Source organism: Halichoeres trimaculatus, unplaced genomic scaffold (genome assembly GCF_033239565.1).
Source record: "Halichoeres trimaculatus isolate MK-OKI-2021-1 unplaced genomic scaffold, fHalTri1.1 fHalTri1_scaffold_22, whole genome shotgun sequence".
NCBI lineage: Eukaryota > Metazoa > Chordata > Actinopteri > Labriformes > Labridae > Halichoeres > Halichoeres trimaculatus.
Window position 1 is genome coordinate 662,075 of NW_027437200.1, and position 14,138 is coordinate 676,212.

At 41.8% G+C, this 14,138-nt stretch overlaps 1 protein-coding gene across 1 annotated transcript; it reads left to right on the forward strand.

Annotated features, from left to right (window-relative positions):
* Positions 1–394: 394 nt before the first annotated feature.
* Positions 395–13,878, forward strand: ccnb3 (cyclin B3). Its single transcript, XM_074698888.1, has 12 exons — positions 395–540; positions 765–892; positions 1,115–1,198; positions 4,630–4,742; positions 4,820–4,967; positions 5,800–5,898; positions 5,982–6,074; positions 7,031–7,168; positions 8,109–8,264; positions 8,429–8,578; positions 13,153–13,283; positions 13,363–13,878. The coding sequence occupies exons 2-12, from the start codon at positions 809–811 to the stop codon at positions 13,430–13,432; spliced, it is 1,266 nt and encodes a 421-aa protein (XP_074554989.1). The 5' UTR covers positions 395–540; positions 765–808; the 3' UTR covers positions 13,433–13,878.
* Positions 13,879–14,138: the final 260 nt, after the last annotated feature.

Sequence of the window (14,138 nt, forward strand, 5' to 3'; positions counted from 1 at the left end):
GTGCCTCTGTTTGGAAAACATCAATTTACTCCACAACGTGCTTTAAATGTCATTGGTTGCTGGTATGTTTGAATTCTTTACGCAGCACACTCTGCTTGGGTTCGTTTGATTTGTATCACGACAAAAAGGGCTCTGGTGGGCGGTAACTAAATATTTTAAATGATTGTTTGCTTTTAATTAAAAGTAATACTTAAATTATTACATAAATAAACAAACAAACAGAAAGCGTTATTTGGTTATTTTATGCTTTACAAGTTCGTAAATTTGAGTCAAATGCGGCACATTCGGAATCGAGAAGGAGCCAGTTTTGAAACAAACGCCCCCCTAGCAACGGCATTCCTAACGACTCTCTAATTGGTCCAATGGTTTAAATTCTAGCCAACCACAGCGAGGCGAAGCAGATTTTGATTCGCAGTGAAACACTTTGTTCAAGCACTCAGCCGAGAAGAACCACAGCGAAAGCGGACTATTTATACAGAGCACCGATATCTCAGCTTTGAACCGAAACATTGAGTGAAAAGAGCAGAAATTGTGAGAAAGGTAGGTCTAAAGAATATTTTATGCTTGGTTTCAGATTAATATCGTTTGATTCAGACGTGGTTGAAGGGTCCACGCCCTGTAAGCCCACAGAGGAACCGTGCTAACCTTGTATGGTGCTGTTGTTACTCGGATTGAAATCATTTTTGAGCCGGATGAACGTACGGCAACCCTGCTTTTTTTCGTTTATTTTCGGAACCAACCTGTTCTTTCCGCTTTGCATATAGTTCCCATCACAGGCACCGCGAAGTCAGTATTAAAGCCCGAAGACATGCCTGTACCGAGAGGGAAGAAGCCTACAGTTACAGCTGGGACCAGGATACCCAAACTCTGTGCAACAAGCAGAGAGAACCAGGTGAAATAAACATGAATGCTCACTTATTTTCCCATTAAAACTCAATCCACAGAGGTATGTATACAAAGCACGTCTGCTTAGTTTGCAGGGGGTGTTCGGTTTAGTGCACTAAAGGCAGGCTAATCTGCAAATAAACAGGATCTATGTCCCTGTGCAGTCTCTACCTTTGTGTGTATGTGTGTAAGGTTTGGTTTCAGCCTCAGGTTGTTTGTTTTCTTGCAGGAGGAAGGTACCCAGGCTAAGAGGTCTTCCTCTCCCCCTCATGGAGCCCCCCAAAAGAGGACAGCTTTCATTGACATTACTAATGTAAGTCTCTTCTCCCCGACTGGTTTTGTTTAACTGTCAGATCTGTGTCTTTTAGTTTTATCTATATGAGGGAGTTAAGTTTTCCATTCAAGTGTTCAAAGGGGGGATGTGTGGTTTGTTTTGATCTGCACTGTATGAAGGCAAACGGCACCTTACGCAGACATCGCTCTTGGTAATACCTGTGTAATGAGTCCTTTCAGTCAGTGTAAAAACATCTGCGAAACCTTTTTTCACAGTGCACCTTTTTGTCGCTCATTTATCAGCCAAAGCTTTGATTTTCCTAACTTTGTGTTCTGTTTAATCTCTAAAGATGAGTTGTGGTTGCTAATTGTTGCAGGATTCAGCACGTTCCGTGTCTTAGATTTGTTTTAAAGTTTGATGCACAGTAGAAATGACGCCTTTAAGGCGCTGGAAAATGTATGCACCATGTCATGTTTGTGATACACTGGACAAATATTCTGTCCTCTTAAAGGGATAGTTCAGTTTTTTTGAAGTGGGGTTGTATGAGCTCTATGTGACCACTAAAGACATTAGATACAGTAGAAAGTTGTCTCCTCTCCCTCAGTAAGACACAAACTGTAATCGATGGTGACGAGGAAATAGACGCTAACAGGGAAATACCATACCAGCCTACTCAGTTTAAGAGTAGGCTACATAACATATTTTTTAAGTGCATCTTTTCGGAAATATAAACATTTATCTGGACCTAACTAACTGGTCATGTATCCTTCCGCGCAGCGCTAGTGCGCTCCACCCCCACTCCTCCTTTCAGCTGTAGGGAATGTAAACAAGCTATGCTTCGGGCGCTGGTTGTAGCCTCGTGTAAGTTTGATCAAGTATTGTAATTCTTTTGTTTGTACTCTAAGGATTGTGAGGCAGCGTAGGAAATTCAAAATGGGTGACTATGACAGCGACAATGAAGTTTCATTCACTTTGGAACCAAAAGGATACCAGCATGAGCCAAGTAGCTACACAGAAGAGGAGCTGCTACAGATGGTGACTGAAAGAAATACAGAGGAAACATCCACGGACACTGGACATCGAGATGCTGAGTGTTACTGCTGCCACGACAGTTGTTGTTGTTGTTGCTGTTACAGGACACTCCAGAATTCATTTCAGGGAAATCTGTGTGATGAGTTATACAGACGGCTCAAGAGCCAGCGGTGTCCTCTAACTTAGACAAATCCTGAAGAGTGTCTGTAACCAAGTTCCACTCGTGACAGCAGTAACACTCAGCATCTCAGCATTGAGTCACAGCTCAGACATTTACACCACTGGGTATTTCTGACTCTATCTTGATGTCTAGTGTCCGTGGATGTTTCCTCTGTATTCCTTTCAGTTGCCATCTGTAGCAGCTCTGTGTGCTCCGGTTCATACAGGTATCATTTTGGTTCCAAATGAATGGAACTTCATCGTCGCTGTCATAGTCACTCATTTTGAATCCCTAGAGTACAAACAAAAGAATTATGACACTTGATCAAACTTACACGAGGCTAAAACCAGCGCTCGAAGCATAGCTTGTTTACATTCCCTACAGCTGAGGAGGAGGGGGGGCGGAGCGCACTAGCACTGCGCGGAAGGATATATGACCAGTTAGTTAGGTCCGGATAAATGTTTATATTTCCGAAGACTTAATACATTTAAAAAATATTTTATGTAGCGCACTCTTAAACTGTGGTATCACTTTTTGATGTTAGTTCTTGTAGGCAGAGAAAATAGCCTTTGAATTTGGTACGGTCTGTCCCTGTTAGCGTCTATTTCCTTGTCACCAGCGATTACAGTCTGTGTCTTACTGAGGGAGAGGAGACAACTTTCTACTGTATGTAATGTCCTTAGTGGTCACAAAGAGCTCATACAACCCCACTTCAAAAAAACTGAACCAACCCTTTAATCCACGCCTTCATTCCTGTCTTTGTTTTTCTCTCTCATTACCATCCATACTTTTTGTAATTCTAACCCTTTTGAGTAATTTGGAACGTTTTTGTCTTGTCAGGTCGTATTTTTTGTTGTGTTGCACTACATAGAATGATTTTTTGAGAGTTGTTTTTTAATGAAAATCTTAAAATGTATCTATTTTCATAGATCAGTAATTCAAGGGGGACAAATTTACAACCACAAATAGCTTTTACCAAAACTTCTATAAAAACATAATAGATTAACATTTTCCACCTGTTTTTTCCTCAGATATTTCAGTCAACTTCAGTTCTAATCAAAAACACCAAAAGTTTAATTACTCATAAAACTTTAACCCTTTGAATACCCATCTGATTCCATGAAGCTACCATTTTAATTTAAAATGTACACATATATAGATGTTTTTCAGATAATAAATATTGTAGGGCCGGGGACTTCATTTTTTACAGATCAAGCTGAAATAAACGTGAAATTAGTGATAAAATTGATTTGATGCATTGTTTTTTTTAATGGTTATGATGTTTTTCAAGCAGTTTTTTTGTAGAGGACATTTTTGATGGGCTACTGACCAACTCTTATCACTGTGAACTTTATCAATCCGTCTAATCTCTCTGTTGAGCTGCGTTTCCACCAAGCAGTACGGGTCGGTTCAGTACGGTTTGGGACATTTAAGTCTGATCCCGTGTGCGTTTCCACAGCAAACTGTGCCCTCTCGTGGTGGGCGGCGTGTAAGCCGCATGCCGGAAGCCGCAGCTGGTAAACAATAGCGCGACGCCGTAGCAGCTTACCCCGCGATTAAATCCAACAAAGAAGAAAACGCGACACAGTAAACAAAGAGCACGGATGGAAGACATGCAGCATTTTGTCCTCTCTGTGATTTTCATGTAACTCTCTGTTACAAAGTGCAATCAAGCTTTGTTTCAGAGAAGTCTGTGTGCCGCCAGGAGAAATGCAGCTGCTGTCGGGGTGAGTGACGATTCTTTTGACCAATCAACCGTCTGCAGTGTGTTGCTCCACCTCCCGAGAGTGGATCGGTTCAGTCTGGCACCCATACGAAAGGGTCCCAAAAAAGTGGGACGGCTCGTCTCGGTTTTTAGGGATCCGTCCCGGGATGAGTCTGTGGAAACGCCGCTAAAAGCGCACCGTACCAAGACGAACCGACCCGGGCTGCTTGGTGGAAACGCGGCTTTGGGTTTAAAGTTTGAAAGGTGCGAGCAGTCAGTGTGTGTTTTACTTGGACATAGGAGCAGAAGTGTGTTCCTGTTTCCTTCTCTTTTCATGTTGTGTCAGTTGTTTAAATGTAGGTATATCTGTGCTCTCAGCAGTTTCTCCCCAGGGTGTGGACATGCGTCTTCTGCTTCATCATCTGGGTGTAAAATGTGTTCAGTATTTGACCAGAGAAACTAACACAGGGCGGAGAGCTGTGTGTGGCAGTGTGGGGGAATAACGGTCCATCATTCAAAAACAGACGAGTGAGCTCAGAAATCCTAACCTTTCCTCTTAAAATTCTCTCAAAGGCTCACAAAGTTCAGATCAGCATCCCGGGGAGGAAGAAGAACGCAGCAAAGAAGCAGACAAAGAAAACAAACCTGGGCTCTGTGTCGACAGAGAACCAAGCCAACCTGAAGAAGTGAGCATCTCTCCCTTTGTTTGAAATTAAGCTCTTCCTCCCTCTCTCTCTTCATACTAATCATCCTCTCTTTGCAGATCTTTGCTTGTGAGCTCAGAGGGGACACCAAGTGAGAAGACCAATGAAGAAGAGGTGGCGCAGAGGGAAGCAGCAGCTCCAGTTGAGGAGCTGGTGGCTGCTGCCCCTGCTGCCCGGGAGGTGCCAGCACACCTTCAGAAACAACGGGTAAGACAAGTTCACCCCCGTTACAGAGAGGTACATGTGAAAAGAATAGAATAGAATAAAACTTTATTGTCATTGTAACAAGTACAACAAAATTGAAGCCACAGCAGCAATCAAGAAAACAAAAGTAAGAAAGTGTATAGAAAGTGCAAAAATGTCCATAAGAAAACAGATTAAGACAGTTTGTCCATCATTGTCCAGTCAGCCAGTCTCCACCTCCACAGGGTCCAGGACTGAGCTTCTTCAGCAGTCTGTTCAGTCTCTGTCTCCTGGATCCTGTCTGCTCACAGCAGGTGAAGCTCTTCCAATGTGGCGTTGGTGTATGGTGTTAGCTCCGTTAGCCATGTCTGTGAATAGCATGATGCTATTCTGCCCTCTGGTATTCCCTCTGTTGCTGTGTTAGCACAGCTAGCTTGTCCATCTTATTGGAGATAGATTTTATGTTCTCAATAACGATGGATGGAAGGACAGGTCCATGTCGTCACTTCTTAGCTCACACCTGAGAACCAGCACGTCATCTTCACCTCTTTCTCCTCACCTTGTGGGAAGACATCAAGCCTTACACTAGTTAGCATTGACATGCTACAGGCTGCTAACAGCTTAGTTCACATGTAAACAATGCAGCCATGGTTACATGTAGGATCTCCAGACAAACACAGGAGAAAAAGTAGTATAAATATCACTGAAGCCACAAAAAGTTTGGTGTCCATGACCAACAAATGAGCCATACAAAGTAATGATCCACTCCAAATACAAAGATGACAAAAAAGAAAGAAAAAAAGAATAAAAGGAAAGTCAGGTGACTTCCTTTTCCTGTCGTTTCTCCTCCATGCAGATCCCAGAGGAGTTCGACATCGACTCAGGGAACTCTGAGGACTGCTACATGTGCCCTGAGTACGCCAAGGACATCTTTGACTACCTCAAAGAGAGAGAGGTGAGACACTGACTGCTGCTCAGATTGCTCAGAAGCATCTGTTTTTGCTCATGTTTGTTCTCCTCCTGTTTGTTCACCTGCAGGAGAAGTTCGTCCTCTGTAACTACATGCCCAAGCAGCCTAGCCTGAACCCAGAGATGAGGGCCATCCTGATCGACTGGCTGGTTGAAGTGCAGGTGAGCGTCCCAGCTGGGTGTTTGTGGGGTGTGTGGTGGTAACCCAGTAACCCAGTTGTGCTGATGAATCCTTAAACACTTGAGCCTCAAAATGCCAGTCTGGACAATGTTGCCTATTTTGACTATAAAATGGTCAAAAAATGCCATGTGAGTAATTGCTATTTTCAGTATCTGTTTTTTTTTTTTTTTTACAATTTACTGTATGTTTTATGAGACTGAAACAGTTTAAAATGAAGAGACAGAATATGATTTTGGAGGTTTAGTGAAGGATCATGACCAAACAGTAAAAAGTACACTTGGTACACTGTTGTAACATCACACAATAAATACATGCACTATTTTGCACGCTGCGCAAAGCACACACTTTTACACATACAGTACAAACGCAGCACATTACTCTGTAACACATCATCAACAATGAATTTTATTTTACTAACTACACTTGGTACACTGTTCTAAAAAAGTCACCACACAACACAAGCCTCAGTCAACACGTATAATTATGCATAACAAGTAAAAACTAGATAGAAAGAGCCCCATTCATCCTGAAGTTCATCCCATCTAACGTTACCTTTTTCACATGAAGTTGCTCCTTCTGTCTCAGAATCCTGTAGAAACCTCAGTGGAGGTTTTATGACCAGGGAAGATCTTCTTTTTTTGGCATTTTTAGGAGACTTTAGCTCTGTTCTCTACTTGCACTCCTGCCATGTGTCAGCTCGGCACTCTTGTGTGTATTTGCAGGCTTTCTCAAATGCCTTAGTAAAATTACCGTAAATAACACATATGGACTAAAAGAGCATAGTGTCAGCTTTCTCAAACTGTCAAAACTGTCAAAGTTTTTCTGATTGTGTAAACCGTTTAGGAATAACTGTCCTTCAAAGTGCCATGTGTCACCCAGTGTTAAAGGGTTTAACTTCCACAGGAACTCTTCACAGTGCTTCTGTTGTTCTGTGCAGGAGAACTTTGAGCTGTACCACGAGACCCTGTACCTGGCCGTGAAGATAACCGACCACTACCTGTCCCAGACCGTAGTCCACAGTGAGATGCTGCAGCTGGTGGGCTCCACAGCCCTGCTCATCGCCTCCAAGTTTGAGGTCAGAGAAGCTTAAGCTGCAAATCCTGGAGGATGTTTTAAAATTAAGCCTTTGAGATGAGCACAGACTCTTTACCAACAAGAATCTTCTCTAAGGATTGTTTTTACTGAACAATGTTACTGATATTGTGTGCTAATTTCATGTGATTTTTCAGCTATTTATTAATTTCTTCTGTTTTGGTAACCACTGATTTAGATTAACATACATTTCTTTTTGATTATTAATGCAAATGTAATTAAATTTGATTTATTTTAGCAATAAAACAATTAATTTATCATTATCAAATAACTTTTTCTGTTACAATTTTGCAGGGTCGTGTTAATTCATTTTTTATGTAATTTTTTAATGTAATTTATTTTTTTACAAATTATTTAAAGCACCTGTGAGGACTTTAACAGTGATCTTGAAAAAGTCTTCCTTCTAAAAATATGCCTGATCCCAATCCACACCTAAAAATGAGATTATCAGCACCAATATAAATTATTCCTTACTGCTTCTTCTCAGCTTTCCGATCAGGTCGAGCAGGACCAGATTGATTTGATGTCTCTGACAGTAAAAGGACAGAAGAGCAGAAGAAAGGGCAGTGACAGAACAAGCTAAAGCTAAAACACAGGCTACAAGCTAAAACATTACTTAGAGGCTTAAACAAAAGCTATAGGCCAAAATTCAAGCTTAAGGATGAAACACAGGCCAAAGGCTAAAACATGAGCTAAAGGCTAAAACATGAGCTGAAGGCCAAAACACAGGTTTATCTGGTAATGAATGATGTCTTCATTTAGAATTTTTTTTTTATCGCATTTTCTCTTTATAACCTCTTATGTATTATAAATACTGACTCATCTGAAATAGCGTTGTAATTTTTCTGCTGCTTATGCATTAAAACTCTGGGCCCATACCTGATGTTTCTTCTGTGTGTGTGTATTTGTCTCTGATCTGACAGGAGCGCTCTCCACCATGCATCGACGACTTCCTCTACATCTGCGATGACGCATACAAGAGGGAGGAGCTTATTTCCACAGAGGCCAACATCCTGCAAACGCTACGCTTCGACATTAACATCCCCATCCCGTACCGCTTCCTCAGACGCTACGCCAGGGTAAGAAGGCAGACGCTGACTCTGGAGAGGTGGGGTTCTTTACAGACTGGTTCTGACTCTGTGTGTGTGTGTGTGTGTGTGTGTGTGTGTGTGTGTGTGTGTGTGTGTGTGTGTGTGTGTGTGTGTGTGTGTGTGTGTGTGTGTGTGTGTGTGTGTGTGTGCAGTGTGTGAGCGCGGGAATGGACACGCTCACTCTGGCTCGGTACTTCTGTGAGATGAGTCTGATGGAGATGGAGATGGTGTCAGAGAGGGGCTCCCTGCTGGCATCTGCCTGCCTGCTGATGGCGCTTGTGACCAAAGACCTGGGAGGATGGGTATGTCTCACGGTCTTTTCTCTCACACACACTTCCACACTCTGTAGAATAGAATAGAATAGAATAGAAAATACTTTATTTATCCCCAAGGGGAAATTCAGGAGTCACCGCAGCATTTAAGAAAACAAAAGTAAGAAAGAGTATAGAAAGTGCAAAAAGGTCCATAAGAAATTAGATGACGACATCCCGTCCACCACTCGTCCACCACTCTCCAGCCCAGCCAGTCTCCACCTCCACAGGGTCCAGGACTGAGCCTCCCCAGCAGTCTGTTCAGTCTCTGTCTCCTGGATCCTGTCTGCTCACAGCAGGCGAAGCTCCTCCGATGTGTCGCGGCGTCCGATGTCAGCTCCATCAGCCACGTCCGTGAACAGCACGATGCCGTTGGGTTAGCACGGCTAGCTCGTCCATCCCCCGGGGCTAGATCCCACGTTCCCAACAACGATGGATGGAAGGACAGGTCCACGTCGTCACCTCCCAGCTCACATCCGAGAACCAGCACGTCGTCCTCACCGCCTCCTCCTCAGCTCGAGGGAAATCATCAAGCCCTACACTAGTTAGCATTGACATGCTACGGGCTGCTAACAGCTAATTTCGCATGTAAACAATGCAGCCATGGTTACATGTAGGATCTCCAGACAAACACAGGAGAAAAGTAGTAAAAAATATCGCCGAAGCCACAAAAAGTTTGGTGTCCGTGACCAACAATGAACCATACAAAGTGATGATCCACTCCAAATACAAAGATGACGAAAAAGAGACGAAAAAATTACAAGAAACGGACTGTTACCTGCATTTCTCCTTTTAGTTTGACTCCTTACACACTTATTATTCTGGCTTTCCTGCTGAATACACACACACCCACACACACACACACACACATGCAGATGAAAATGCAATGTGTGATTGGTTCAGGTGGTGATGTATTCAGGTCTAATCCTGGATTTTACACTTGTCAAAGGTAGATACAGGATTCTGCAGCACCTGAAAATACACCTTTACGGCCAGTACCACCAAGTCAGTGACGTGATGAAGTAAACATTTACCAACGTGCAGAAAGCAAAGCAGCTGGTGTACATGATAATGGTTACCCTGTTTTTGACACAGGCTGTACAGCGCTATAGGTAAATGTCTATGGTCAAACCTCAAAACCTTTAACAAAAGTAATGGCATCAAAAAAAAAAAAAAAAAACACATTTTGAGGCAAACTGAAACCGTAGTTTGCGGACCATGAGCCGCTACATTTTTCACATGCATTGAACCCTGCCGCTCAAACAATAGTGCAGCTGAATTACGGATATTTACGTTCCAACGAGCTTCATGGCCTCTTAGTATTAAAACCAATAAATTCTGGATTATTTTCGTTATTAATAAAATACATGCCAACAAAAAATATGAGTTTTGCCAAGCTTTGACAGAGTTTAGGCATAGATTGCTAGCTTGCTGTGGTGGGTCCAGACGGAGTGACCGCTGTCATGTCAGCAGGTGTTTCTGCTGATGGGAAAGGGGAAACAAGCATTGTGCTGGTTTGTTAAAAGTTTTTTTTCACTTTTTTTGTCCAATAAACATGTAGCTAAAACATGCCTTTGATAGACTCTTGTTCTGAGGATGAAGCCTGAGCGCTGTCCAGCGCCACATTAAGTTTTTCTCTTGAGACAGGTTATTGTTTTTACTCCTTGTGGGTGATGATGATGATGGATATCTTAAAACAGCATTAAATGATATAGGAATCCTACCTTGGATTGATAAAACTGTAGAAGCTGGGAATCGAACCGGTGTCCTTGCTATGAGGCTGCAGCGCTAACTGCTGTGCCACCATGAAGTCCTTAGAAAAACTCATCGAACAAAAAAACTAGTAATTTTCATGTTCAGCCTTTTTAAATAAAATGCAAAAAGTTATTTTTGTTTGTAAGTATTTTTTTTATCTCAGATAAAAGACAGAGACCGAGTTTGCTCACTAGTAAAGTGCAATTCAAGCTTGAAATGGGACAAGCACCTCTTCCAATAGCACATTGTGGGCAAAGTCCTTTTTATGTCACAGTATTAGACATTTTCCACCTGCTAGGTAGGATGTGTACACTTATAACACAGAACAGAGTCAGAATCATGTTTTGAAAAGACTTCACTGTTTTACATGTTGGAAGACCATGATATAATACCGTTATAGCAATATAAAGGAAAAATACCGTGATATAAATGTTGGGCCATATCGCCCACCCCTAGTGCCATAACCCAGGATGTCAGCAACATACTGAAAAAAGCCGTTGGAGACTTGAGAATTTCATGAAACTTCATCAGCATTGCTTTAAAGTTAAACTCTTTAAATTTAGCTGAAAATCACCTGTTTCCTTTACCAAATTCTGTAAAAAAAAAAAAAAAGAAAACCCTCAATGCTTCTCTCTGCTTTCAGCAAACTTGAATGTTCCACATACACAATGTATTCACGTCTTAAAAATCCTTTAAATTTTGCTTTCCAACGTCATGTCAGTGCGGAATGTGAGGACACTGATGTACTGTGATGTCTCATTATAAGGCTTTTACTCTCGCTTCATGCTGGTTACTCCACTCCTACCCTCCTTACATCCTTAGTCAGTAAAAAATGCTTTGGATGTTTGTCCTCCATCCGTCTTCACTGACACGTTTGACTCTCGGTTGTGTGTCCTGCTCGTTCTGACCCTCCTGGCTGACCAGAGAGTCACAAAAGGGCGCTGCCCTGTTGTAGCTGCCATTTGCCGCAGCTCTCTCTTCTTTGTCTGTTTCTGGTAATTTTTTTTTCTCTTTTTTGTCATCTCTGTATTTGGAGTGGATCACTTGTATGGCTCATTTGTTGGTCATGGCCGCCAAACTGGTTTTGTCTTCAGTGTTATTTTTTACAATATATATATATATATTTTGCATGCAACCATAGACGCATTGTTTAAATGTGAAATAAGCTGTTAGGAGCCTAAAGCATGTCAATGCTCACTGTTGCAAGGCCTGATGTTTCCCCACAAGGTGAGGAGGAGGAGGTGAGGAGGGTGTGCTGGTTTTCAGGTGTGAGCTAAGAAGTAGCGACATCGGCCTGTCCTTCCACCCATCGTTATTTGGAAAGTAAGATCTATCTCCAATAAGATGGACAAGCTAGCCATGCTAACGTGCCAACCCTGAAAACAGGGGGAATACCAGAAGATATTTCACAGACATGGCTAACAGAGCTAACACTGGAGACAAACTCTACATTGGAGGAGCTTCACCTGCTGTGATCAGACAGGATCCAGGAGACAGAGACTGAACAGACTGCTGGGGAGGCTCAGTCCTGGACCCTGTGGAGGTGGAGACTGGCTGAACTGGACAATGATGGACAAGCTGTCAGCATCTATTTTCCTATGGACCTTTTTGCACTTTCTACACACTTTCTTACTTTTGTTTTCTTGAGTGCTGCTTTGACTCCTGAATTTCTGATTTCACTATCAGTACACACTCTAATACCGTGATACTGTCACAATCTTCAAAAATACTGTGATATAGTTTTTGTTTTTTTTGCCGTACCACCCAGCCCTCCTTGTAGGTGTTAAATTTCAGCTCAGTGCATGCTCGATGCCGACTCTCGGTGCCTTCAGACAAGCTTCAGGGCAAAATTAACCTTTCATTTTTCAGCAAACTGCTATTTTACAAAGTGGAGTGAGGAGAGTCAAAAAGATTGATGCATGAGTCCTCTGCAGTGTAGACTGGAAATTGTGGCGACAGTATTGACTGGAAATAGTTTATAAAGAGTTTATGCGTGTTCATATCTTATAGTAATGTAAACAAATCACAAATTACTTATTGAGATGTAAGTTTAGGCCTCAGAGAATTTGCTCAGAAGACATTGTTGAGTTACTGGCTTTAGCCATGGTTGTCCTGAACTCAGAGGTGGAGGAATTCATATTGCAGAGGGAAAAGAGTCCTCGGTCGGTTAAAAAGTGACAGAAGCAAAAACATCTAAGACATCTACAGAATTACTAGATGCTTTGAATGTTGTACCACACCACCATTTCTCCTGTGTTACTCAGGCTAGAGGGTACCTGAACACGTGTTGTATACACCATTTTTTTTTAGAAGGTCTCATATCAATAAATCAGAGAAATGTAATTAATTTAATAGTTTTTTTCCAGTGATTTTACAGCTTTTAAATTTTGTCACCATCCAGAGGGTTAGAGACAGACATGATGAAGGATTTTTCCACACAGCTGAAATCGAAAGCATGACAGTCGTTGTGCATCAGTCTGATCTAACCTCTGCAGCGCAACAATCCTTCCAATTTAAATGTAAATAGTTTTCCCTCTAAATTGGACTTATTATTGCAGTACTACTACAAGGCATGCTGGGTAATTTGATTTATCCCACCAGCTGCCTCTGGATTCAGATGATATGTGATTTTTTTTCTTCCCCATTCACAAATGATGTTTGTGGAACTATTTGAAAAGCTGCTCAGAGCGAGTAATGAAACCCCAACTGCTGTGTTTGCATCACATTTTACAGACATTCCCTGAGCGGCAGTGGCATCAACATGTTGGCGAGCGTCCTTCATATGTTTGTTCTTCTGTCTCATTCTGCAGAGTCCCATCCTGCAGTTCCACTCCGGGTACCAGACGTCAGATTTGGCTCCTGTCGTCAGGAAACTCCATGTGATGCTTTCGGCACCTCCTGACAATAAACTGAGAGCCATCAGGAACAAATATGCACACAAGTAAGCCAAACACTGACGCATGGTTGGTCTAAATCTGCCTGCTGAGCTTTAAAGTGACACTTTGATGCTTTTCTTTCAGGGTGTTTTTTGAAGTTGCTTCCCTCCCGTTGGTCAGCTTAGACGTTCTGGAGAAGGTGTTAGCTCAGTGAAGGAGAAAAGAAGAATAAAGTTTCTTCTCAAACTTTGTACATAATTTGTTAATATGTTTTAATATTTATGAACACAGTTTAGTCTTTTGTTTATCTAATATGGGAAATAAATTTGTGCTCCCTCTTGTCATGGAAGAGTTTAAATGAAGCCGTTCGTTAAAAAAGTTTTACCATGTTTTTAGAATTATGACTCATTGCAGCTTCACTTCTGATTTTAATCAGATGTTTTACCCCACGGGGGCAGAAGTTGCTCATATGATGAATGATTCTATGTGTTTTTGGTCGAGTCATGTTCCCCAGGTTGTATACGTGTTCTCTGTCATATGTTGTACAGTGTTTATCATGTTAATACCTTTATGCCATGTTTGTGTTTAAAAAGATGATGCTGTGCTATTTTTAAATGGCTGTCAAGCGTACTTTTAAAATAAAGTGTTTTTTTTATGTTTGATGAATCTCCTTTATTCCCCAATATTTTGACTACGATCAGAATTATGTGAGATGCAATGACAATCAGTGACCACTAGAGGTCAGTGAAGCACCATCATTCAACTTACAGTGTTTCACAGTTCTTAACACAGGTTTCTCAAAACACTAACAGATTCCTTCAAAGTGTACACACAAACCTGAAACCTCACACACAAAATACTAAACTTGACACTCCCTTTTCAAGATGACTCTTTGCCATCAAATCTTTTAAAGGGAACAG

Bases quoted from the DNA above. Each gene is read 5' to 3' on its own strand.
- ccnb3 (XM_074698888.1), top strand. From the start codon at position 809: ATGCCTGTACCGAGAGGGAAGAAGCCTACAGTTACAGCTGGGACCAGG. The intron at 1,199-4,629 runs GTAAGTCTCTTC...ATTCTCTCAAAG, and splicing joins CTTTCATTGACATTACTAAT to GCTCACAAAGTTCAGATCAG. The intron at 5,899-5,981 runs GTGAGACACTGA...GTTCACCTGCAG, and splicing joins ACTACCTCAAAGAGAGAGAG to GAGAAGTTCGTCCTCTGTAA.